The 24,755-nt window shown below is 43.7% G+C and overlaps 1 protein-coding gene across 3 annotated transcripts in view; it reads left to right on the top strand.

Moving 5' to 3' along the window:
* Positions 1-4,248: 4,248 nt before the first annotated feature.
* Positions 4,249-24,755, top strand: part of EIF2D (eukaryotic translation initiation factor 2D) — a 37,718-nt gene continuing 17,211 nt past the window's right edge. For 2 of the 3 annotated variants that reach the window (XM_077839078.1, XM_077839076.1), the window contains exons 1-8: positions 4,249-4,880; positions 7,300-7,490; positions 8,305-8,388; positions 13,061-13,151; positions 15,179-15,286; positions 18,185-18,474; positions 21,112-21,229; positions 22,207-22,252. In XM_077839078.1, coding sequence (XP_077695204.1) covers positions 4,825-4,880; positions 7,300-7,490; positions 8,305-8,388; positions 13,061-13,151; positions 15,179-15,286; positions 18,185-18,474; positions 21,112-21,229; positions 22,207-22,252 — 984 coding nt within the window. In that variant the 5' untranslated portion in view covers positions 4,249-4,824. The remainder of the gene's footprint in view (positions 4,881-7,299; positions 7,491-8,304; positions 8,389-13,060; positions 13,152-15,178; positions 15,287-18,184; positions 18,475-21,111; positions 21,230-22,206; positions 22,253-24,755) is intronic. The other variant, XM_077839077.1, reaches the window with a different exon arrangement.

Below are 24,755 nucleotides of genomic sequence, written 5' to 3' on the forward strand. Positions count from 1 at the left end.
TGGGACTCACTCAGTGCAAACAAACCTTTTGTTAGTAAACTTCCCCCCCCCCCGCCCCCGACACACACACCCAATTAAAAGCTACTGGGGATTGGAAATGGAAAGTTTTCCATTCCATGGACATAACTGCAGCTAAGCAAACACGTTTGTTGCTGGGAGAGGCCCTCCCCTGAGCCCCGGCAGTGTAATGGGGTTTGGTCCTTCCCCTTTCCTTTACATACAGCCCTTTTTAACTGCAAAGCCCTATTCATTTCCCCCTGTGTCTTTAAGGGTTTCCTCTATTGTAGGTTGACATTCTGAGATAACAGGAAGAGTGGAGGAGCAGTTAGGGTGCGAGATAGATCTGGTTCCATTCCTAGCTCCACCATAGACTCTCGGTGTGACCTTGGATAAGTCTACACTAGAAGTGCTTTTCGGGAATAGCTATACCAGTATATTATACTGGCAAAGTGCTTCTCGTGTGGACACAGATCATACAGGCAAAACTACACTCTTGTCAGTGGAGTTTATTCTAGCACCCACTCCTCACCAATGAAATAAACTATACCAACAAAAGCACAGGTTTGCCAGGGGTTTTTGCTAACACAGCTATTGCGGTCAAGGATCACACTTCCACACGCCCTGACCCACAGAAGTTTGTAGCGTGGACTTGGCTGCAACTGTCTTCACTAGCCTAAAAGGCATGTTGTTACCATGGGATAACTAACGCAGATTAGCTACTCCAAGGGAAAAACAGAGCAGAGACAAGGCACTGTGGTTTTACCGTGAGGTGAACTAGGAGAAGTCAGCACTATACTGCTGGCTAGGGCTACATTGTGATAAAAAATAATTGTACCTTGTCTCCATTTAGGATTTTAGTGACATAACTAGTATGTATTAGGGATCTTGTACACGCCCCCCTCCAAAAAAAAAATAAAACAAAAATAAAACTCGTGTCAGTGAAGACATCTGACTCCCATCAGTAAAATTAGTCTAATAGCTAGCACTTCCCTACCTCACAGGAGTGTTGTAAGGATCAATGCATTCGAGATTGTAAAGCACTCAGCTACTACAATAATAGTGGCCAGATAAGTACCTTAGAGCAAGAGAGAAAAACTTTTTAGGGTAGGGAATAGACTCCTCTATGTAAAGTGTTACAGTCCTCTAATGTGTGTTTGAACACAGGAGACGTTAATGAGCGTCCTGTGTCCCTAACTCTTGGTGTGCCGATGAGGGGAGATATGAGTAGTGTTGCAAATGAAAACCTAGTACTCCTTTTCTTTTTGCAAATACAGACTAACACGGCTGCTACTTTGAAAAATGAAAACCTGAGAGCCATCTGGTGTTGGCAGCAGGCATCACAACCCTGCCCATATACCCAGAGGCACATTTCATACACCATACCTTCTCTTCTCTGAGAGAAATTGGAGACTCTATTCACACTAAACTGTGATTTATTTTAATAAATCATTATTCACAACCTTTCAAAGTGTATGAGGGCTTCAGTTCCTTTTTCTACTGACTGTTCCTGTGTGTGAGGCCATGTGGAATCCTCAATTCACTAACAAAACACAGTTAAAGGGAGGGTAGGTTGCCTGGCAATACCTCATCATACCCTCCCAGAATGCAGAATTGGCCACCTGAAACGCACATGCCTGAGCTTCAGCAAATCACAAAACAAAACACAAACATTAGAACACAAGGAAATGCACTGTAAAGATAATGTTTCCCATAGCACTCTCACCGCTGCCTTTAAGTTCTTCCCCTTTGATCACCACAATAAAGAGTACCTCAGGGAGAGCTCAGTGGCTTCCCTTCCCTAAAGTGGGTGGAGTTCAGCAGTTAGGATGAAAAAGGGCAGTGTTGGGCAGTCAGAGGAAATTTTACATCTTTAAAACCCTCTGATTCCTGCTCTCAAAAATGCCTCAGGAAAATGGCCTTGCTATACTACTGTGAGGTCTGCCAGTGGCCCCCCTCCCCCAGCATCTTGTATCAATGGTGCCACAGAGAACACAATGAAGGTCCATAGAGGTGTATAATAGGAATGATATGGAGCATTGTGGGCACTATGAAACTAACAGTTTTTGTTAGGATGGGTAAGGTATTGTTATATTCCCTTTTGACTATGGCCATCTCCCCAGTAGCGGAGTTAAGGTTGTGTGGTGTGTATGGTCTAGGAGAGGTTACCTTAACTGTGCCTTTCCTTGTTCTCTAGGGGTGAGTCTGTGAGGAGTGCATCTACTAGAAGGAGGCAGAAAGGGGGAAGGGACCCCAGAGTCCCTACCCCACATCCGTGTCGAGTGAAGGGGCTCTGCGTGCTCCTCTGTAGCATAGGAGACTTGCAGAGGTGTGGAATCAGAAAATCCCGTGAAGATTAAAATAGCTTGAAAGAATAGCTCCGAGAGGTGTGAACCACCCCATTCATCCCAATGGGTGTTCTTGTCCCTCATCTCAACAGTGGGTGCCTATGGCTTGCACTGAACCTGCTTCTTCTCAGTTCCCCTAGTCTCAGCGTGGTGTGACTGTGGCATGTTCAGTGCATGCTCCAAGAGAGGTCCCAGTTTCAGTGCTGTGTTCCTGTGCTAGGCATCAAGAATGCCTGTTCGTAGTTCCCCCTAACCCCCAGTCATACCTGTGAGCCCGTGTTGTGCAACAACTTTGCTCCTTTCAGTCCACTCAACACGTAAGCCCGCTAGTCTCTGTGATGTTCCTTCAATGGGACATCTCACAATAAGTAAAGTGAAGCAGCTAGACAAGTGTTTGCAGGATCAGGTCCGTATACTGTCACAGTTTTGGAATCCTCTGCAAGTTTATTATGTCTGAAGTTTATTATGTACAGAATTCTGAATTGAATTTTTTTCAGATTTTTTAAAAAGTTGTAAATGTTTCTCCTAAAATACAGTTAAGGATCTGAAAAAGTCAGCCTGCACAAAATATAGTATCTCCCAAACCCAAAAGCATCCATTTCAAAGTGGGAATTATTTGAAGAAAACCAGAAAATTGCTCACACATTTCTTTTCTACATGCATCAGACATTCCCCATTATTCCTTGCATAGAGCAAAATGTGAGACTAATTTTCTGGTTTCCTTCAAATAGTTTCTGTTTTGAAAGTGCTGCATCTTTTTGCTTGCTTGGTATGCCTGGGGCTCTGCTTTTCTTTTTTTCTAGCCAGATATCAGAAGACAGATGTATGTTGAAAACAACTTTAAAAAGGGATATTAAACATTTATTTAGGCCCTGGTCCTGCAATTGGATCCATTCAGACAGGACAGCCCAGAGTCTGTTTGATGTAAATCCTCATTGACACAAGTCTGATTGCATCCATCCTTTTGCAGGATTGAGGCTTTTAGTGCTCTTTTCAGCTCTTACAGGAGCTGAATTAACTGCTCTGAAGTCCTCTGTTTATCTGAGTCAGGGGACAGCCATGATAGCAGCAGGCCAGGCTTCCCACACCCTCATGCTGTGCTTTCTCTGCCTGTTCCGTTTTATTAGAAATGTTTATATAGATTTAAATGAAAATATTTTTGGTTTGATTTAAACATCCCCCTGCAGTGTTTGCAAGACAATCTCTTTGCAGCTCCCGACATGAGAACCTGTGAGTAACATTCACTATAAAGAAGTGGGGGGAAATCACACCCTTTAACAAAGACATGCATACACACATATATGAAATATTATTGTATACAGGATGGGACATGTAGCATTGCACGGGGAAGGTGTTTGGAGACCTCTGGCTGGAGGTCAGGCAATTAATCAACAGTGAGAGACAGAAAGATATGTGACCGCACCCTTTGCAAGGAACACCTACAAAAATCTCTATCCACTACCCGCGCTCAGTAATCTAGGTGAGAGTTATTAAGTGGTTTTATAAGGTTTATTTTTAACAAAGGCTAGGAAGATTTGTAAAGTGCGAATCCAAAATGAGGGACTGTCCCTCCAAAGGAGTGAGATTTTGGCAGGGCTGCCTAGCTTGAAGGTCTGACTTAAGGCAATCAGCACAAACCACCGGGGGCTCCTAAGAGTGTGTTCCAGGATGGGGCAGTTGATACCTCGTCAAGCTTGTATTGTTATCAGCTGTCTCCAGACAGACACTATTTCACATTTCGCAGCTCCTCCCCCTAGCCCCTTCCACAAAGGCTGGAAACTATTTGTTTAATGAGTACTTGTGGCACCTTAGAGAGGAACCAATTTTTTTGAGCATAAGCTTTCGTGACCTACAGCTCACTTCACGCTACGCTACAGCTGTAGCTCACGAAAGCTTGTGCTCAAATAAATTGGTTCCTCTCTAAGGTGCCACAAGTCCTCCTGTCCTTTTTGCGAACACAGCCAAACACGGCCGCTACTCTGAAACCTATTTGTTTAATGAATGCAGGGAAGCTGATTTCCACCGTGCTACAGCCCGGCTCTCTGATGCGTCTTTCAAATGTTTTGGTGTCTGCAAACTCTAAGCGTGCTGCAATGATCTTTGCTCTCAGGAGTGATCTACTTAAGGCAGCGGGCCGGCGTCGCTGCCGTCGCACCACTTCTGTAGGCAAAGTTCCCCACGCGCGCGCGAGCGTTTGCAGGATCAGCCGCGCAGCGGGCACCAGACAGCTTGGCCCTTGCAGAGGGAGCAGTAAGAGCAGAAGGAAGCAGCGATGTGTGTTGCCACACGGGCTCTTTTTGCTGCGGGACTGCAACATGGCTGCTCCCATGCCATGAAGCAGGAGCTCTGCAACCCTGGGGCTGAACTCCTGCTTTCGCCTTCCTAGCAGCCTACCCGCACGGCTGGCCCCGCGCCTCTGGGCCTGCCAGGGTTTGGGGGCAGAGCCGAAGGGCGTGAAGCCTCCCCTTTGGAGTGGATCATGTTTTCCAAGGCCTTCAGGGTGAAATCCAACACTGCCATCAAAGGGTCTGATAGGTGAGTGGATTATGTTAATTTCACTCCAGGCCCACGGTGAGATTTTTAGGGTAGCTAGCATGAGTTACCTTCTGCTGCGTTGCCTGGTTAGGTCAAGTGCAGACACAAGCTTGAACAGGAGCGATTTCGAAGAGGCACGAGTCGGATTTTACATCTTGCTGAAGAGCAGACCGCAATATCCTGCATTACAAGAGGGGGAGGCTTATTATTATTATTATTATTATTTTTTAAATGCCATTCCTGAGAGTCTGCAAGGTATCGCCTTCCTCATAACTGAAGCTAGGCTGTGGATTCTTTTTCCGTCGTGTTGGCATACAAGCATTGCCAGATGGACTGCACCCAAGGACGGGTTACACAGTCCAGCTGAAACAGATGGGCTTTAAATAATGTGGCAGTTTCTGAGTCATGTTGTGAGGCAAATTTTGAAGGTGGTTGTTTTTTTTTTTTTTTTTTTTTTTTTTTAAGCAGGAAAACCTCCCTTACCGTATTTCTGCTAGCCTGTGGAAGTCTATTTGTAATATTTTGTGTGATGGCGCAGTGAACGTATTAATATGTAAAATATTTGAAACACAGGGTGGGTGAGGAAATATCTTTTATTGGACCAACTTCTGTTGGTGAGAGAGACGAGCTTCCGAGCTTACACAGAGCTCTACAGAAGTTGGTCTAATAAAAGATATAACCTCATCTCCATACTATCCGGGGACCGCATACTTTAACTATTTGTAATAATACAAACCAAGTCCACTAAGAGCCTTGCAGCACAAAGGTAGCGTTCACTAAATTCAGTCAATACTGGTGTTTAACTGAAGATGCCTTCATAGCAAAACAAGTTATTCATGTAAAAACATTTAAATTTTATCAGCCTGGGGATGACATCGAGTAGCTACACTGTAGTTTAAAACCCCACGGGCCCTGTCTCTGCTAGGATTTTACATTGAGATAACTGTCTTAAGTTAAAACAACAAGGAGTCCTTGTGGCATCTTAGAGACTAACATTTATTTGGACATAAGCTTTCGTGGGCTAGAACCGGCGTCATCAGATGCATGGAGTAGAAAATACAGTAGGCAGGTATAAATACACAGCACGTGAAAAGATGGCAGTTGCCTTAGACTCCAGCATAGGACCTAACCACATCAGCCACACCATCAGGGGCTTGTTCACCTGCACATCTACCAATGTGATATATGCCATCATGTGCCAGCAATGCCCCTCTGCCATGTACATTGGCCAAACCGGACAGTCTCTATGCAAAAGAATAAATGGACACAATCAGACATCAAGAATTGTAACGTTCAAAAACCAGTAGGAGAGCACTTCAATCTCCCTGGACACGCAATAACAGACTTAAGTGGCCATTCTTCAACAAAAAAACCTTCAAAAACGGACTTCAATGAGAAATGGCAGAACTAGAATTAATTTGCAAACTTGACACCATCAAATTAGGCCTGAATAAAGACTGGGAGTGGCTGGCTCACTACAAAAAAGAATTTTCCCTTTGTTGATACTCACACCTTCTTGTCAACTGTTGGGAATGGGACATATCCACCCTAACTGAATTGGCCTCGTTAGCACTGACCCCCCCCCCCCCCCCGCTTGGTAAGGCAACTCCCATCTTTTCATGTTCTGTATATCTATACCTACCTACTGTATTTTCCACTCCATGCATCTGATGAAGTGGGTTTTAGCCCATCGAAGCTTATGCCCAAATAAATTTTAGTTTTTAAGGTGCCACTGGAGGAACCCCTCCTTGTTTTTACTGATATAGACTAATACAGCTACCCCTCTGAAACCTGTCTTGAGTTAACTATCTCATAGTAAACACGTACTTTTTTAGCAGTGAAGACATAGCCTAAGTTAACCAATGGCCTTTACCTGAAAGAAGGCTTGGGGTCCCAGTTCACTATGGCTGTGTACATTCGTGTTGTCACTTACACCCGTGCAAAGTGAGTGTAGAATTCTACCAGTCTGATTTGCTCATGTTTTACTCCCAGTTTGTGCTGGTGTGAATGACCCCAAAAAGGTTCAGGACAACCACAAATCGGGCCCTCCATCTTCAGATAGATGCGTTTTTACTAACAGCTTTGCTGATGTAGAATTGTATGTTTGTTTGTGACCGTTGAAGAAGGGCTTCAGCCTGCAAAGCAGGTGGAACGTGGCGTGAATGAACAGGAGGCAAAATGTGAACTGACTATTACCCCCCAGCTCCTGTCCCATTTTTTCACAGTTGCTATCTGGTCAACCTATTCCTGGAAGACCTCTGTGTACCCCTGGTTGAGAACCACTGCATAGCTAGGATCCCACCTGAGCCCATGTCTCCTTAGACATGACTAGTCTCTGCCTGTACCCTGTCCTTTAAAAATTAAATTAAATTAAAAAAAAACACCCTTCCTTTTGCTCAGCACCGATTTATCTTTACAGGAGGAAATTGCGAACTGATGTTGCCGCAGCTTTTCCCTCCCTCAGCAGTGAACAGCTGTCAGAAGTTGTTCCAAACAGAGAGGAACTCAACGTAGTCAAACTGTATGCTCACAAAGGGGATGCGGTCACGGTATATGCCAACAACAGGAACCCAGTCCTTTTTGAAATGGAGAAAACTCTGTATCCAACAGGTATGAGATATGAAATAGAATATCTTTCCCAACCCTTCCTCCCTCTCAGACATAAAACTCTCCTACAAGTTCTATACATGCCCATGTATTCAAGGTACTTGTATATTCCATTACTATAGTATCTGAGTGCCTCACATTCTGTAATGTATTTATCCTTACAATATCCTTGTGATGTAGGGCAGTATTATCCCCTATTGACAGGAAACTGAGTCACAGAGAGATGACTTGCCCAGGATCACACAGGAAGTGTGGGGTGGAACAAGAACTTAAACCCAGATCTCCCAAATCCTAGGCTACTGTCCTAACTGCTGGACCATCCTTCCTTTTTGGCCCCCTTACTGTAAGGCACAACTGCCATGAGTATGAAGTTCAACCTTCTTTATGTGGAATTCGGTGCGTGAAAGACTGAATTGCCCTGATAAAATATGCCGGTCCATCGTTTTTCTCTGCCCACTCAGTGACTCTCCCATGTTATCATAACAACAATTCAGGTCAAAGCATCCTTGATTTAAAGAAGACAATGTCAAGATGTCCATAGATCATCTATCCATCCTTTATTAACATCTACTGGAAGCTTGAAATTGAAATGTTAGTATTTTAGTTTGTTCATTGTGAGTATCTACTGGCTTGTTGTTTTGATGCTGCTGGGCTGTGCAGCCTGATTTGTTGACCATCCATGTGAGAGAAGAATCTGGCTAGTTACAGTCAAGGGTGTGCTGCTGTAATTGTATTACTGGGGCTTGAAGATGGAGAGAAGAAACAGCTAGAGAAATCTGTAATGTCATGTTTTTAAAATCCGTTTTCTTTTGGACAGTTTATACTTTGTGGTCCTATCCAGATCTTCTTCCAGCATTCTCAACATGGCCCCCAGTGCTACAGAGACTAGCAGGAGGAGCAGGTAAGAGAATCAAAACGCAATTACTTTGTGATACGTGTGTCAGTTGCCTTGGGAAATTCATTCTTCTAATCTGTACTTTTTTTTTTTAAGCTCATTTTTCTAGTGCAGGACAAGATTTTTAAGATCTTTTAAAAAAAAAAAAAAAAGCAGAAACTCACTGTTCAGAAGGGTGCACTGAAAGTGTGTGGGGGATTGTTTTTTTGGTCTCCTTGAAATGGAAAACCAATTAGCCACAAATAGAGTTTGCGAACTAAATATAATATATATAGGTCAATCTGTTCAAATGCGTTGATCCTTCCCATCTGATGGCTCTAGAGTTGGAATTTTGTCTGTTGTTGCTCTTCATGCATTGGTTAGAAAGATATTGATTTAACAGCCATTAACTGGGACACTGAAGTACGTGTTTCCTCATTCTGTAGCGTTTGTTGTAATTAACTTTCACAGGGTAACTAAATTTAAATGCTTTCATTTTGCTTTGCTTTAAGGGATATCTCTCTCTGTCCGAATTCAGTTTAAGCAGATGCCACTACATGTGCATATATTAAAGCTGGGCCCTGGCTGCAATCTCAGAGCTGATTCCCCGCTCCCTACATTTCGGATTGTGCACATCCTGTGGGAGTTACATTTAAATCCTTGGCTCTGAACTCAGCCCTGTGGGTCAGCTCCAAAACCAGAAGAGTGTCTGGTTTTCCAGAATCCACTGTAGATACCATTCAGAATCCACTTTGGATGCTGGGTCATGCCATTCTGAGCTGAAATCTCATACAGCTCTCATGAGAGCTGTGTGTCCCCAAACCTTACTCCTGGCTGGACCTCAAACCTAAACCTGATCAGAATCTGAATGCTGTCTTCTCAGCATGTATGGGGATGTGTGTCAAGAAGGGGGCTGCCTTTCACCCACCACATAGCCTGCCTCAGGTGGAAGCAGCACTGCAGTGGTACTTGAGGCCCTCTGCTTTGGGTGCCTGCTGCTTTATAGCCAAGGGGCCTGTGTGGACAACAGCCCCTGGTCCTGTGGCCTGCCACTGACATAGACAGCTGAGGAGTGTGTCTAGCCACTGACCGCTGTGACCGAGTTTGCACGGAGAAGGTCCTGTTGGTAGGAGAAGGAGGCTGATTAAAGTGGGGTTCAGGTCACTGGTCTCCCTTGGCAGCCAGGCTGCCTCAACTGACTTCTGAGCCAGAGCCAAAGATGAGAGGGTGGCCCTGGAGACAGTAGCCATCATAGCAGGGGGGAGGGGCAGAGACACACTGATGCAGAAGCCTCTGGAAAGGGGGTGAGACTGCAGCAGCCTGGAGCTTGGGAGCAGGGAGCCAACTGTTGTGGTAAAGCCAAGGCAGTGCCACTCTGTACTATCTCTTCATTTGGCTCTAAGCATCCAGCCAGGTATTTTTGCCTTTATCGTTTGCTAGATATGTTCTGACATGTTACTTACTTCATCCTGCAGCACTGAGACCTTTGTGCGGCTCCTTCCCTTGCTCAGGAATTTCACAAATCAGTCACCATTTGGGAGCTAGGCTTGGATGCATGTTGCAGTGTTAGATTTGATGAAAGCTGCTGTAGCCGCAAAAAAAGGTGTTTGCTTCTGTGTGGGTATAAAAATCCATGATGCTGCGGAGCAAGGGGCCTGAAGTGTCTACTCAGATCAGACCACTCAGCCGTCCAGCCCTGCTCCTTGCCTCCGTTGGTGGCCAATATCCCAGGCTTCCGAGGTAGGCAACCCTTGTAACCTAGGATGGGAATGGTACAATGCTGTATTTGGCAAGGAGAGGGTTAACCCTGTGTCCCTGTGCAGTGGAAAGGTCACAGCTGCCTTCAGTGCAGGGCTGGCCCAGCTGAGGCTAATTAGGCAATCATCTGTGCACCCTCAGAGAGCAGGACACTAAGGGGCCTGCACTGGCTTGTAGAAGAAGCTAGAACCTACTATCAGGATAAAAGAGAAAAAGGTTAGCTGGAAACACCCTCCTTTATTCCTCCCTCTCCTTTGCCCATGCCCTTATTTTAAAAATATGGGCTCAGTTGAGCTGCCCAAAGCCTTCCTGCTTTGGCTAATTTAATTTAACAACCGGGCTTGTTAGAGGGCTTATTCCTTCACCCACTTACTTCCCTGGTCCTTCTCGCATGAACAGAGAGCAACAATACCCGAAGTCCAAAGGTGCAAACAATTCGATGTTTATTGGGGTGAACTTCCAGCAAGCATGATTCCAGTTTCCTTCCTTAGTATCCTCCTTCCCAGCTCTGACACCACAGAGCCTTACACCTGTGTCCCTGTTCCCATTCCTACCCTTAGCCAAACATGATTCCAACTTCCTTACTCCCATTCCCTGTTCCCATTTCCCCCTTTAGCAAAACATGATTCCAATTTTCTTACCCCCATTCCCTGTTCCCATCTCCCACTTTAGCAAAACATGATTCCAATTTTCTTACCCCCATTCCCTGTTCCCATCACACATGCCCACCCCCAGTCACTTCCTCATTGACAACAGATTATATAGTAAAACTTGAGTTCTGTTTAGCTATACCTTAACCAATCATTTTCCTGAAATTTAACTAACCAATCCTAACATATTGTAACATGATTATGTAACCAATTATATCCCACCACCTTAATTAGTTTACACCCAGCAAAATTAATTATACAGCAGACAGGAACAATCACAGAACCAGACAGAGATTATACAGACAAACAATAGCAAAGTGGGAACTATAATGACAAAACAATACAGAAGTAGGGATTTCACATCCCAGCTATTGATAAGTGAGTTCTTGCCAGACAGGATGCTATCAAACTAAGTTTCCTTTTACATTTTCTAGGCACTTCCCTTTCTCTGGAGGTGATAGGAATACAGGACAGGATTGTATTCCTAACAGCCGAATAGCACCTTATTTCAGTGTGACTAGTTTGGAATGTGAGGATGTGACTGTTTGCTTCCCAGCTTATGGCTGCCTCTGCTGCTTAGCCAAAGGCCTTAGCCTAAGAACAGGGCCTCAGACTGTCACAGTAAGAGAAGGCCCTTGCACCAGCAGCCAGTGATTTTGATTCTTTCTTTTATATCTCTATCACTAGCCAAGTGATAAGAATACACCTAAATTCTTAGAGTATAGGCCTTTACAGACAGGCCTGAATATCATCTATATCCTAACAGGGCTCAATGAAGCCTTTTGACAGTAATGTACTGGATGGGCTCCTGGCAGATTGTCTGAGCCCTGTTTTCTTGGTGCAGCATTTGCAGTGTCGGTGTGCAGAATTAGAAGCTTTTGGTGGAGGGCTTTACCTTTGAATCCATGGTGAGGGGCCAGCTCAGAGGTATTATGGGAAGGGAATCTTCTTCCATATGGAAAATACTCTGTGTGTGATGCACACGATTCCAAGTAGCTTTGCCTTTGTCAGCAGGATTGTTTTAGATAAGAGGCTGTGGTCCTGATCCACAAAGGTATTTAGGCTTTTGACTTCCATTGATTTCAACAGAAGTTAGGAACTTAAATACCTTTTCTGGATCTGGGCATATGTGTTAATGGTGCTTCTATTTTAATAGGGTGATAAGATGGTTTTGTAGGTCCTCCCTCCCCATCCCTACTCTTTAGATTGTGTATAGAAGGGTGAAGTATTTTCAAGTGTAGTAACCTAAGTGGTGGCTGCATCTCATTGATTGGCAGCTCTTGTTTTATGCTTCTGGCTTGTTTAATTTATGTTTTAGTTGATCCTGCCAATCAGTTTTTAAAGCACCTCAGTGAAAATTGCCTTGGTTTGAGCTTTAAAGCTAAGTGGCATGTGGCAGATTTTCTAACAGCCTCTGCCATTGCTTCGCTGAATTGTTTGGTGCATTGTAAGGGTTAGGGCAGGAGCCTGGGAGGCCGGCAGGTCTCCTGGGGTCTAGAGGAGTGTGGTGTAATGAGATAGAAAAGGGAAATCTGAGAGTCAGGACGCTTGGGTTCTAATTCCATGCTCTTCTGCTGATGTGCTTTGTGAACTTGGGCAAATCATTTCACCTTGTAGTTCTCGGAAAATCCTATTTTCCTGTGCGTCACAAAAGGGAAGTGATGTTATTTGTAGAGACATGGAAAAAATCAACCTGCTTAGTGCCAATACCACAGATATGTCAGGACTGTATTTTAAGGAAAATGTGTGATTTCCACACTGCCCTGAAACGTAACGAATCAGACTAGAAAATGTCATTCTGAGACCAGAAAAATGGCTGGAAGGAAGTCATGGTCTTCTGCTAGAAACCAGGCTCCTCTTGGGGGAGGAGGTGGGACAGGACTAGCTTCCCTCTTGGTAGCAAACAAACTTACTGCCAAGTTACTCAGTTGGTCCTTTACATAGAGTTCACCTCTTCCTCCTAATGGTCCCTTTGACCCTGACATTACCAGTTGCTGTACAGACACTCAGCTGTGTCTCGTGTGCTTTGGGACGTGAGGGTGACTCAGTACCCCCCGAATCGGGCCGGTTATCCCACCCACTTCTGGAAGGAAACTGGAAAGTATTCTTAACTAGATAGCAGGCATGCAGGAGATTGTGTTTTACCTGGCATGTGCTTGGCTGTTGCCAGGGTTGTATTTTTGCTGAACAACAGAATGGCTGGAGGCAGAAGGGGTGGCTGGTTAGTCACTGCTTGCAACTGTTCTTTAAAGCAGAGAGCATGCTAACAGCTCTTTACTGTTTTATCTCAGATCTAATGCTGCCAGGAGTTATGGTGCCATCTTGTGGTCTTCCTCAGGTACAACAGGGCACTCTCTGTGCCATCACCCTGGTGGGAAACAGGTACAATTTATCTATAGTTTCTTACAATGAAGGAAGAAAAGTTGTATTTTTATGTGAGGATTTTGAGAGGGATTAGGAGAAACAAAATATGACGGTAGGCTCGGATTTTGGGAAATTCTGCAAACAAATGTTTGCAATTTTGCTGTGGCATAATCATGAGTATCCTACAGATTTCTCTTTTGGTGGAAAATTTTGCAAATTGGATGGTTTTGAATCATACAATGCATAACGTTCAAATAAATACAAGATTTTTCTTTAATGTTGAGGGTTGTGTTTTGAAAGAGGATCATTTTTAACAAAACAATGAAATTCTGCTCAGTTTTTTCTCTTGGAAATGGGCTAATTTGTCCTCTGAAGCATGGGGGGGCAGGGACCACAGAATTTACCGGTGTTGTTGGGGTGGGTTGGTTTGTTTGTTTTTTGTGAACGCAGATAACTTTAACAAATTTAAAAGAACTCCTAAACCCTGTAAATTCAAAGCTTTTTTTTCCAAATGTTGTTTTGACTGCTCTTTGCAACCCTGTAAATTTGTCTCCTCCTAAGGAGAAAGGCAGGTAAGTAGCTGGCACACCCAGTACATAAGAATGGCCATTCTGGATCAGACCAATGGTCTATTTAACCTGGTATCCTGTCTTCTGACCAGGGTGGATTTGATTTAAATCAAATTAGAAGCTTTTGGAAGGTTCAATTTAATCATGGATTTCTACATAAAAGTGAATTCTTGTTAGTTCTAACCTTAATACATATTCTTCACAACTCAGGGATAGATGTAGGTTTGATTTTTAGAAGGTACACACTATAAATTTTTAAAGTGATTTATTTTGAAAACTTTTCAGATGAGTTTTACAGCTATATCAGAAAATGAATGATTGTTCATTTAGCAAAGGTAATTGTAGCAGATATTTATGAAGTCATTGGGAGGTGAACTATCTCCAGTTCAACAGGTTAATCATTAATATTTGGAAGATTTTCTTGCCATGCTGTGTTAGGAGGAGAACATCACCAGACAGACATTTAAATTGTTTTATTTAACTAAAACAACATTATGTAGTCTGGATTCTTGTCTTCAACAGCAAACGTGATATTTTAACAAAACAAGCATATGAATGTTTGAATTTAGTTAAACATTCAAGTTTTTTAAAATCAGGTTTGTTTTTGTTAAAATTGTTTTTAAACTAAAATAGTTAAATGAAATATATTTTTAAAAAAAAACAACCATCACCACCACTTTTGCTGTTAACAAACATGTTATCTCTGGAGACACAAATCCACAGTTTGAGAACTGCAAAACTAAGCATCTCTGATGGTATCTTCTAGACTGAGCACTGAGTCCCATTGGATAGATAGAAAGATTAATCTATACAGAAGTCCCTGGAACCCCATAAGATTGGTTCCCTAATCTATGAACTATTGGAACTAATTTACAAAACTTTTCTTAAACATCACATGAATATATTGTCTCATACTATAGAATTAGAATTTATAATCCCTATTACATTATAGCTCAAAGATATCTCATCATGGATCTTAACTAAAACTATCTTTAGATAGTTTTTCCTCAAAAAGCATTTGACCAAACAATCCGATTTTTTTTTTTGTATATTTAAAATATTGTTGATTTTTATCCACTCTGCTTCTGACAGTGGCTGGTACCAGATGCTTCAAAGGGAATGAATAGATCAGGGCAACTTTTGGGTGATACCTCCCCTGTTGTCCAATCCCAGCTTCTGGCAGAGAGAAAAGTATGTTAAGAAAGGGTGACTGTTCAGTGACAATTCATGTGGGGTAGTATTGGGAGAAGACCTTGCATACTAGAGGGGAGTGGGTGAAACTAGAAGATGTCCCGAAGCCTTGAAATTGCAGAGTGTAAAGAACAGATTCAGGGTAAAACTATCATACAATAGTAATTAGCCTCCATTTTCAAGGACATTGTGAAAGAAAGTGAATGTGCTATGGTGGCTTAAGAGTCATGTGTTCCAGGTAGCGTGAAAACTTTGTTATTTCCCATTCTGATACTGTTTTCTCAGAGCCCCAGTAGCAGTAGGAGTCGCTACCATGCCCACTGCAGAGATGCTGGCTGCCGGAATGAAAGGGAAGGGCTTCATCGTGCTGCATGCTTACACAGACCACTTATGGTGAGTATGCAGACAAGGGTACAGTGCGTCTTAGAAAATGAGATGAGTGAGTACCGGGTCTGAAATACTGCCTGGAACCTGTTGTAGTAATTGGCCCTACAAATTTACCCTAACTTTGAGCTCGGCCGTAAGAGCTGAGAGAGAGTTCATGGAATGCCACAATAACCTATAACCACACATGTTGACAGGAAAAGTTGCAAAAGCAAGGCAGGCTGAATTAGTCCAGACAAAAGGGCTACGGATATAAACCAGGACAGCGTTAAGGTCATGCCTGAAAAACAAGAAAAGCTAAAACCAAACAAATCAATGAGCCAGAACTGGGGTGTCAGAAACTATGCGTAATTGGTGGACAACATAATGAGGGGATGGGCTATTCCACCCGCCACTGCCTTTTTGGGGCCTTTAAAGGGATAGACAGGGGGTAGAATAAATTGGCTACTGGAGCAAGCTTCACCCTCTTGGCTGCCACCCCCACTATTTCCTGGGACTTCAGACCACCTCATTTCTAACCCTGAGAGATGTTCTGACCAGACTGGCCCAGAGAGGGAGCCAGGTGACCACTGCCACCTCCACTGGCTCCAGTTCATTTCTGAATACCACCTGGAATGCAAAACTTAGCCACCCCCTTGCAAAATGTGTCCTTTTCCTTCCCTACTGTATTTCTTCTCTTTTCTATCCCACTCCTTTTTTCCTTCTGTCTAATAAGAGCCTGGCTTAGCCAGCCAAGACTGCATGTTTTGCAACACTGCTGTAAGTTTATGTCCAGAAAGAGACAGCTAAAAGCAATGCCTTAAGCAGCCCAATGCTGGTACAGGTTTGCCAGGATTTGGAGTAGCTGGTAAGACCAGGTGCTGGACTTGTATTTTTCCAGTAGTGAGGTTGCAAGTGAGAAACAACACCAGAGACAGAAGCTGCATTTTCTATCTGTGCTGCTGTTTTTTCTGCCCTTTTTCGTGTGTGCGTTTTGTTTGATCTTCTAGGAAACAAGAGTTGGCTTTAATAGCAGCAGCGGCAACAACCCATCTCAACTAACTTCTCATTTCCCCAAAGGGACAGTTGCTACCATCTTGAATAGCATTTAAGAGATTGTCGAACAGAGGGGATTTCCCCCCCCAAAACCTCTCTCCAGGGAAAGGGCACAAGGGATATTGTTTAAAATTAAAGCCTTCTTTAATACTTAACATTTCAAATACTTTAACGTAGTTTTCCTTATTTTCTGTATCTTGAGTAAAAGAATTCTTAATGGTGTGTTTGCTGTGGTACTAATCAATCTGAGATTTCCATATACCAAATCCTGAACCTCATTTAACAGTGTTTATTGTTTGTGACTGGGTCATGTTAACATCTTAGACTCTTTGGGCCCATTTGTTCCATCTAAGTTAGTACAGGAGGTTTAGATCGCAGCAGAGTCAGTGTAGATACACAGTTCGATACTCTTAGGGGGCATATTTTGGATGACCCCATAGCAATAGATGTCTGGTCTGCTCCATGTGCTGTGGGAATTTTAACATCTACTTCTAGTCAGAGAAGGGGTTTGCCCTGATGTCCTTTTATGTGCATGTGCACGTAAACACAGGATATTGGAACTAAATCTCTGGTGAAACTTCTTTAAGCTTAATGGAGTTGCATCATGAACAATTTGGCCCATTGTTGTTACTCTGCCTTAATTTAGTACCTTTTTGCTCTGCATTAAGTGTGCGCTGATTTTCATTTAAAGAAAAGGTATATCCAAATCTTGACTCCCATTTTCCCTAGAGAACGCCCTCTGCTGGGACTTTCAGTAACCACCACCCCAGCCTGTTATCTTATAAAACGTGTGTTCTGCGGAAGGAGGTTGCGACAGCTTTCACTCTTACTGGTGTCCACAGGGAGGCACTTTGGGTGTGTTCCCTTATTAGAACCCTGCAAGAGCCTGTCTGTTTTCAGAGGTTCATGGCCTGAGGTCAGCTGGGGTCAAAATGTAGTGCCATTTGAATGGCTGTTTGGCCTACGTGAAATGAATTAGACGTGAGTGTGTCTCAATCCAGTCCCTGATGTTCAAGTACTCGTGTCACAAAAACACCATCCCGCCCGGCACTAGCCGCCCTCCTTGTTTGGAGGTACAGGTCGGAGGCCCACACCTGAATGAGCCATGGAGACTCCATAGCCCTCTTGGCTCTGGTAGGACAAAGCCACCGATTAGAGTTAAGGCATGGTGTGGGAGAAGTTTGCACTGCTGCCGATTGTGTTATTCCTGTTGTGTAGATAAAGAGAGGACTCGGGCCTCCTGGACTAACCAAGCTGGTGCTTATCATGGGCACCAGTTTCACCACAAGGGGTTTTAAAAATAAAAATGGAGTCATTTGGGGACAGCAATAGCATGATGTGCTGTAGGCTTGGCAGTGGCAAGTTACCTCTTAGTGGACCTGGGATCCTGACTGGCCTGCTTTGGGGCTTGCCAGTAGCTCCAAAACACCAAAAACCCGCCTTATAGTGAGAGGCTTAAGGAGTTCCGCCTACTTAGCTTATGGAAAAGAAGGATAAGAAGTGGTTTGATGAATCTAGAAGCACAGTACCTATGTGGGGAGGAGATTTCTGAAAATAGAGGCCTCTAATTTAGCAGACAAAGGTATAATGAGCCCCAATGGCTAGAAGCCAAATTCAGATGAGAAATAAGGTGCACACTTCTCATAGCAAGGATAATTAACCATGGGAACAACTTACTTACCTGGGAGTGTGGTGGATTCTTCATCACTAGATGGATCTGTATTTTCTCACTCCAAGAGTTTGTAACAGTTAGCTGGGATTGGCCAGGCTTTTCGGCACAGGATGTGTCACAGCTATATGGGGAACCATCCTGTATGAAGAGAGTAAAGAACCATCAATAAAGCGGCTTTATGCTTTTTATTGTTTTTAAAGGGGATTTGGAGACAAGTCTTACCCACCCACAATAGCTCCCTTGGTAGCAGAGCCTGCGGAGCTGGAAAGCACGGATGAGGATGACAAAGACGAGGAGGGACGGGAGCGTGGCAACGACCTCACCATTGCCCCATTGCTACAAATGGACATTGGCAATTTGAACCTGCAGGAGGGAGATGGCTGTGCAAGGCTGATGGAGGAGGAGGAACCGGGTGAGACTGGAGCTGCAGAAATGGCTGAAGATATCACCAAGGTTCAGCCAGAAACAGAAGATGGCAGAACTCCACAAGGTACTACAGCATGAAAATGAAACCAAGTTGTATGTCTATACAGTTGTCACTTCTGTATTAGATTCCCGTGTGTTCCTGTTACTTGGCTAGACATAGCAAGCCTTACATATACTTCAGCTCGCACTGAGCGCAGCTGCCCAGTTCTTGAACAACGGAGGGACATGGAGCCTGCAATCCTTTGAAAAGCGCTGTAGTAACTGCTGTGAGCCAGGGCATTCATGCAGAAATCATTGCGTGCATAGCGTGGCTCCTTGGGTACCATGCTGACCTATAAACACCTCCCTTTCCTCAGAGTATTCCATGAATACTGCATGCAGATGTGGTCGCCCCATCTCCAGAAAGATATATTAGAACTGGAAAAGGTTCAGGAAAGGGTAACAAAAATCATTAAGGGTATGGAATGGCTTCCGTATGAGGAGAGATTAATAAAACTGGGACTCTTCAGATTGGAAAAGGGGGGAGATGATCGAGGTCTGTAAAATCATGACTGCTGTGGAGAAAGTAAATAAGGCAGTGTTTACTCTCATAACACAAGAACGAGGAGTCACCAAAGGAAATGAATAGGCAGCAGGTTTAAAACAAACAAAAGGAAGTATTTTTTCACACAACACACAGTCAACTGTGGAACTGTTTGCTAGAGGATGTTGTGAAGGCCAAGACTATAACAGGGTTCAAAAAAATAATTAGATAAATTCATGGAGAATAGGTCCATCAGTGGCTGTTAGCCAGGATGGTGTCCCTAGCCTGTTTGCCAGAAGCTGGAAATGGGCGATAGGGGATGGATTGCTTGATTACCACCTGTTCTACTCATTCCCTCTGAAGCACCGGGCATTGGCCACTGTCGGAAGATGGACACTGGGCTCGATGGACCTTTGGTCTGACGCGGTATGGCTGTTCTTATGTTCAGTCTCTTGGCTGTCCCAGGGATTTGCCTGGTAGTTGATGGGCAGGCAGCAATTCAGTAGCAACCTCATGCCTTAGCTGCTAAGCACATGTCTGGGTGGGCTGAATTCTCCTCAACTTCAGTGAGGTGAAGGTTCTCGGCATGCTGTGTGGTCTGGGCTCTATGGAACTGTTTTGCCTGAAGCTGCTGGAGCTGACAACGTGATGGTCTTTCAATCCAGTACCAAAACTTCCCTCTTTTGGTTCCGCTTGTGTTACGAGATGCATTGAAGTGATTAGGGCATTGAATTGAGAGGATATGTGGATTCTATTCCTGGCTGTGCCACTCACCTTCTGTATGACTGTGGGCAATGCACTTCTCCTTGCACCTCCATTTCCCCATCTGTATAATGGGGATGATGATACTCATCTTAGTAAAGCGCTTTGAGAGATGTATGAATTAGGCTCAGTGAAACTGTTGTGGGAGCAGTACCAAAGATTCCATGCTCAAAGAATACCCTGGGTGATGGTGTGCTTTAGAAAGCACCCTCTGGCATACTGCAGAAAATCTAGTGTTCAAGTACTGTAGTTCATGACATGGTATAGATAATATGTAGCTTCACAAATGTTGCTGAAGTGTGTGTGATAAAGAGAGACACACCTACCTCTTGGGTAGATAAGGTGAGCCCAAGATGGGACTACAGTGGGAGCTATTAATTTTTCAGCCAAGCTGGTCTCAAATGTAAGCAATTCCGGTGTCCCGTTAGGAAGGAAAAACTTCTCTGTGACTGGTATACCTTTTTTTTTTTTTTAAACTGAGAATTTCAGCCCAAAGCGGTTTCCCCTGCGCAAAAGTTGCCCTGGTGTGGGGCTTTTCTGGAGCACTTCTTACAATAAGTGTCCCCCTTTCTGGGCTCAAAACATAAATTCTCTGTTAGGCGGGAGTGCCATTTTTGGAATCTTAAACTAGCAGCAGCATTCTGTAGAAACGATATATGTGTATAAACTCCTCACAGACAGCGCACTGCAAACAAACCACTTTGGGAAAGTGCTTTTCAAAGGATTGCAGGCTCCATGTGCCCAAGTTCACAGAGGGAAAACAACCCACCTGAGTGAAGTCTGAGAAGTAGCTCCCTGTTTCATTGCCTGTAGTAGGGCTAAGCAATAAGCATGGCAAAAAAGTCAAGAGTTTGGCCTATGGTATTTAAAGGGAATTGTATTTAAAACAGATTTATGTAACTGGACTCAGTTCCACTTCATAACAACTCAGACTGTTGATCTTCCTACTTTAATCTAGATAAAACCCTGAAGAGGGAAAGAGTGGGAGGTGAACACTATTATCCTTTTTTTATAGATGGGGAAATGTTGGGCACAAGGGAGGTTAAGTGACTATCCCAAGGCCACAGCGGAGAGATGGTATCAGCACTAGGATTAGAATGTACAAGATCCTGGCTCCCGGTCTTGCTGTTTAGATGTGTTGAACGTAGGGTGACCAGATAGAAAGTGTGAAAAATCAGGACGGGGGTAGGGGATAATAGGTGCCTATATAAGAAAAATTCCCAAATATCGGGACTGTCCCTATAAAATCGGGACATCTGGCCACCCTAGTTGATTGTAATGTGTACATCAAAATGATTTAACATTGGAAGGTGCAAACTCAGAGGAATCAATACAAAAATAAATGAGACCTCATTCTTGTGAGAGCGCTCTCCCTTTCTGCACAGAGGCCCATGAGAAATATTTGTGTTTCTACAGAGCAAATGGATGAGTTACTGCATCAATGTTTTTTTCATGCCTTAAAATGTAAAGTGAAGAAGTCAGACCTCCCGCTACTGACCAGCACCTTCCTGCGCAACCATATGGTCTCATGCTGGTATGTGGTAAGAAGACTATCCTTGGGTTTGCATGGTGGGTTTTCTGGGTTTAAATGAAATTGTTGTGGGACAGTGAGATTTAGGATGAAGCTGCTGCCTTTCGTGTAATTCAGGTGTTTCTGGTGTTTGTTTACACGAGAGTTCAATTTATTTGATTGCCAATCAACTCAAGTTGGCTAACAAGTTTATACATCCTACCCTGGACTCTGCAAGTGTTTGTTCCAGGATTGTCTCCCTCAGTTTCCCTCTTCAAAAGTTCAACACACTATCAGTGGTTCCTAAAGTGGGGGTTCTGCCGTGGGTTATTTGGGGCGGGTATGTCCCTTGAGGAGTACTGCAGTGGGGTCAGAACAGTGTTCCAGCACTTCTGCTCCATGGAGGATGCCATTTTGTTCTCAGAATGGCATAGTCTGTGCACCATGACCTTGCACGCACCATGGATGAGAGGTCACGCCAGTGGGGGCATTCTGGTAGTGCCCATTCAGGACTACACCACAAATTGTAGTTTAGGTGAAAATAGGGGGCATGTAATAACTGCAGACTGTTTACTTCTGGTTCCTGTGTGAGTCTATTATTTTAAAACTATTTATATATTTAAAATAAACTAACCTAACAGAAAAAATAAGAACATGAAACTTATGTCTAAAACCTGAAAGGGGTTTGGGAAGGTTAGTCAGATGGCAATGGGTCCTTGGCAGAAAAAAGTTAGGAAACCACTGTATATTACAGACGTGCCCTCTGCCTTGTTATGCCTAACACACTCGAATGTCGATTACAAAACTGACTCCATTATCTCTCACAATATGTTTAAATCCACTTTCCCATGTGTAATTCATATTCACACCACTAAGAAGCTTTTAGCACAGATATTCTTGAAAAGTGCATTTATCGTTAATCTTGCTAAACATAAAATATTTTTCCTTGGTGCCGGCTATTTGTTGTAACTTAAAGGGTTAATTGTTTACTCTGTTTGTAGCCCAGAAGGACAACAGTTAGACCTAAAGAAATCAAGCTACAAGAAGGTGAGATTTCTTGATATTTACATTTATTTTATTTATTAAAATCTGGTAAAGTTCTTAGGCCCCCTTGTAAAGAACACCAATCAAAACTGGGAATCCATTTTGCAAGGCACTGTCCATACACAGACTAGGAGATAGTCCCCAAAGAATTTAGGCTTGATCTAGACTAAAAAATTCAATATGACTGTTTCTCAGAAGTGTGAAAAATCCACACCTGAGTGGCATAGCTAAACTGACCTAATCCCCAGCGTAGATAGCTCTCGGTTGATGGAAGAATTATTCTGTTGACCTAGCCACTGCCTCTCGGGGAGTGGGATTACCAACGCCAGTCGGCATAGGCAGTGTTTACACTGACACGCTGCAGCTGTCCTGCTGAAGCATTTCAAGTGTAGACAAGCCCTTAGAAAGTATGATTATTCCTGTTGTCAAAGTCAGATTCAGGACTCACATAATTTGTCAGACCACTCTGTTTATTAGCAAAGCGCCTTGCTAATGTACCCAGATGTGAGCCCCTCTCTGAGGCCCAAGATAACTTATTTATACAGCTAAGCCAAAGCCAATTTAACATAAGAGACAAAAGAAAGCAGAAACTGACAAATATACATACTAACATTTACCAATCTCCTAGCTCAGTAGGAGCTCTAAGTTAATTAGTTTGAGGACCTATTGTCTCACACTCCTTAATGTTTCTCTTCCTGACAACTATATTTCAACAAACCCTTCAAGTAGCATTTCTTTAATGAATTACAATTTCAATATAATTCATTCTACTTTCACAATCCCTCCTTTTGGTCAAGCTACGCAATGACCAACAATGACTGGGTTCCACATATCAAACGTTCTTTATCTCTTTGTTCATCAGTGATATTTAAAATCATCAAATTAGCACTCTGGTTTGGGGCAGCTATCTGTGTAGCATGCCTGACACAATTTTGGATGCAACAAGAAACTAACTGAAAACATACAAAAATTATTAGGATTCTAAACAGGAGAGTTAGGGCTCCCTGAAACAACCAGTTTCCTATGCCAGAAAAATTGAAAAGGTTACTTAGCTACTTACATAAAGAACTTGGCTCTTCGTGGGGAAGATACGTGATTTGTTTTAAGTGGCTAGCACGATCTATTACCTCATTGGTGTTGTCTGGTATATACACACAGCAGTCTTTTCCAATGAGAGCACAAGTCCCTCCTTTTGCCGCCAGCACTATGTCTAATGCCTGATGGTTTTGGAGGACCATCTGTTGGATTGCCCCTGTTTCTTTGGCCAGGGCTCTTAAACTTTCTCCGGTTTCATTTGCCATTTATTTCAACTACTGCTTGTAACCTTAGGAGCCTTTTTGCATGGCGTATTACTCCCCCTAATGGTATGAAGGAACCGCCAATGGCCTCTTCCCAGGGTAAGGGGCTTATGTTGTTTACATACCATTGGGCATCTGTTAAGTCCCTTCTTTTTCGCCTGAAATTGCGGAGGCGTTCGAGGGAAGGTTCCTAGCACTCGGAATTGTGGGAAGAGTTGGGCAGGATAACAGATTCCTGACCAATTAGCTGGTAGTGCGGTATAAGCTCTGGTCCCACACACCCAGTAATGGCCTATTAAGGCCAGGAAGGGTCGGTTGCACCCATTTGTCATATAGGTGTTTGCAAAGGAGGAGTAGTATCCCCCAAAGGGTACAGGGTAATTCTCCTTACAAGGAGTGGTGTTATTTGCATGACATTGAAAGATTGTATTGTTTTCACTAATGTTACTGTAGGGGGAACATAAGATTGATTTCTCTGTTGGATCCCAGGTTGAGAAAAAATTCATATCTCCATACCCGGCCCGCCACTTTTTAGTTTTGTTTGAATAATCCCATACACCATGGGCCACAATATGCTGAAGGCAACGGCTTTTCCCCAGATCCAGCCCTGTCCCATTACACACCCAACACCAATGACCTTTTCCCTCCCCCACACTTCTCCATTTAGATGCATTTATTCCCACCGCTTCCCAAATGTCATTGCTGTTCCGTATTTTGTTAAACGGACAAGACCCTCCAGTGAGGTCTGGGGACTTGAGTGGGATAGCCAGGACAGGAACACCAGTTTGAGAGTGGGCTGGGATGTGGCTGCAGACCCAGCAATTAGAAATATTAAGGGTCTGAGCTATCCACACCTGCTGCTGCTGGATAAAAGAATTGTCATCGTGGTCTCCCCAGACTGTAAGATACCAGCAGCCGAGGAACAGGCAGAGGCGCATGTTGGAGGCAAGGCTTTTCTAGTTCTGACAACCTCAACTGAGGGAACCGCAGTCAAGGTTTTACGCTCACCAGGCAGTAGGCGCTAGGCTCGCTACTGCATTTTTTTTTTTTTTTTTTTTTGTTCGTCTGCTTCTGGCAACCCTTACGAGAGCGTAGATTGTAAGGTATTGCAGACTGTTCCTCTACGCCTTCTTCTGGAGTCAAAATTGACTCTGCGTTGTCCTGAGGTGACAATTGGTTCTCTGGGGATGGTGCCTTCTTACACTGTG

This window comes from Eretmochelys imbricata, chromosome 21 (assembly GCF_965152235.1).
Source record: "Eretmochelys imbricata isolate rEreImb1 chromosome 21, rEreImb1.hap1, whole genome shotgun sequence".
Classification (NCBI taxonomy): Eukaryota; Metazoa; Chordata; order Testudines; family Cheloniidae; genus Eretmochelys; species Eretmochelys imbricata.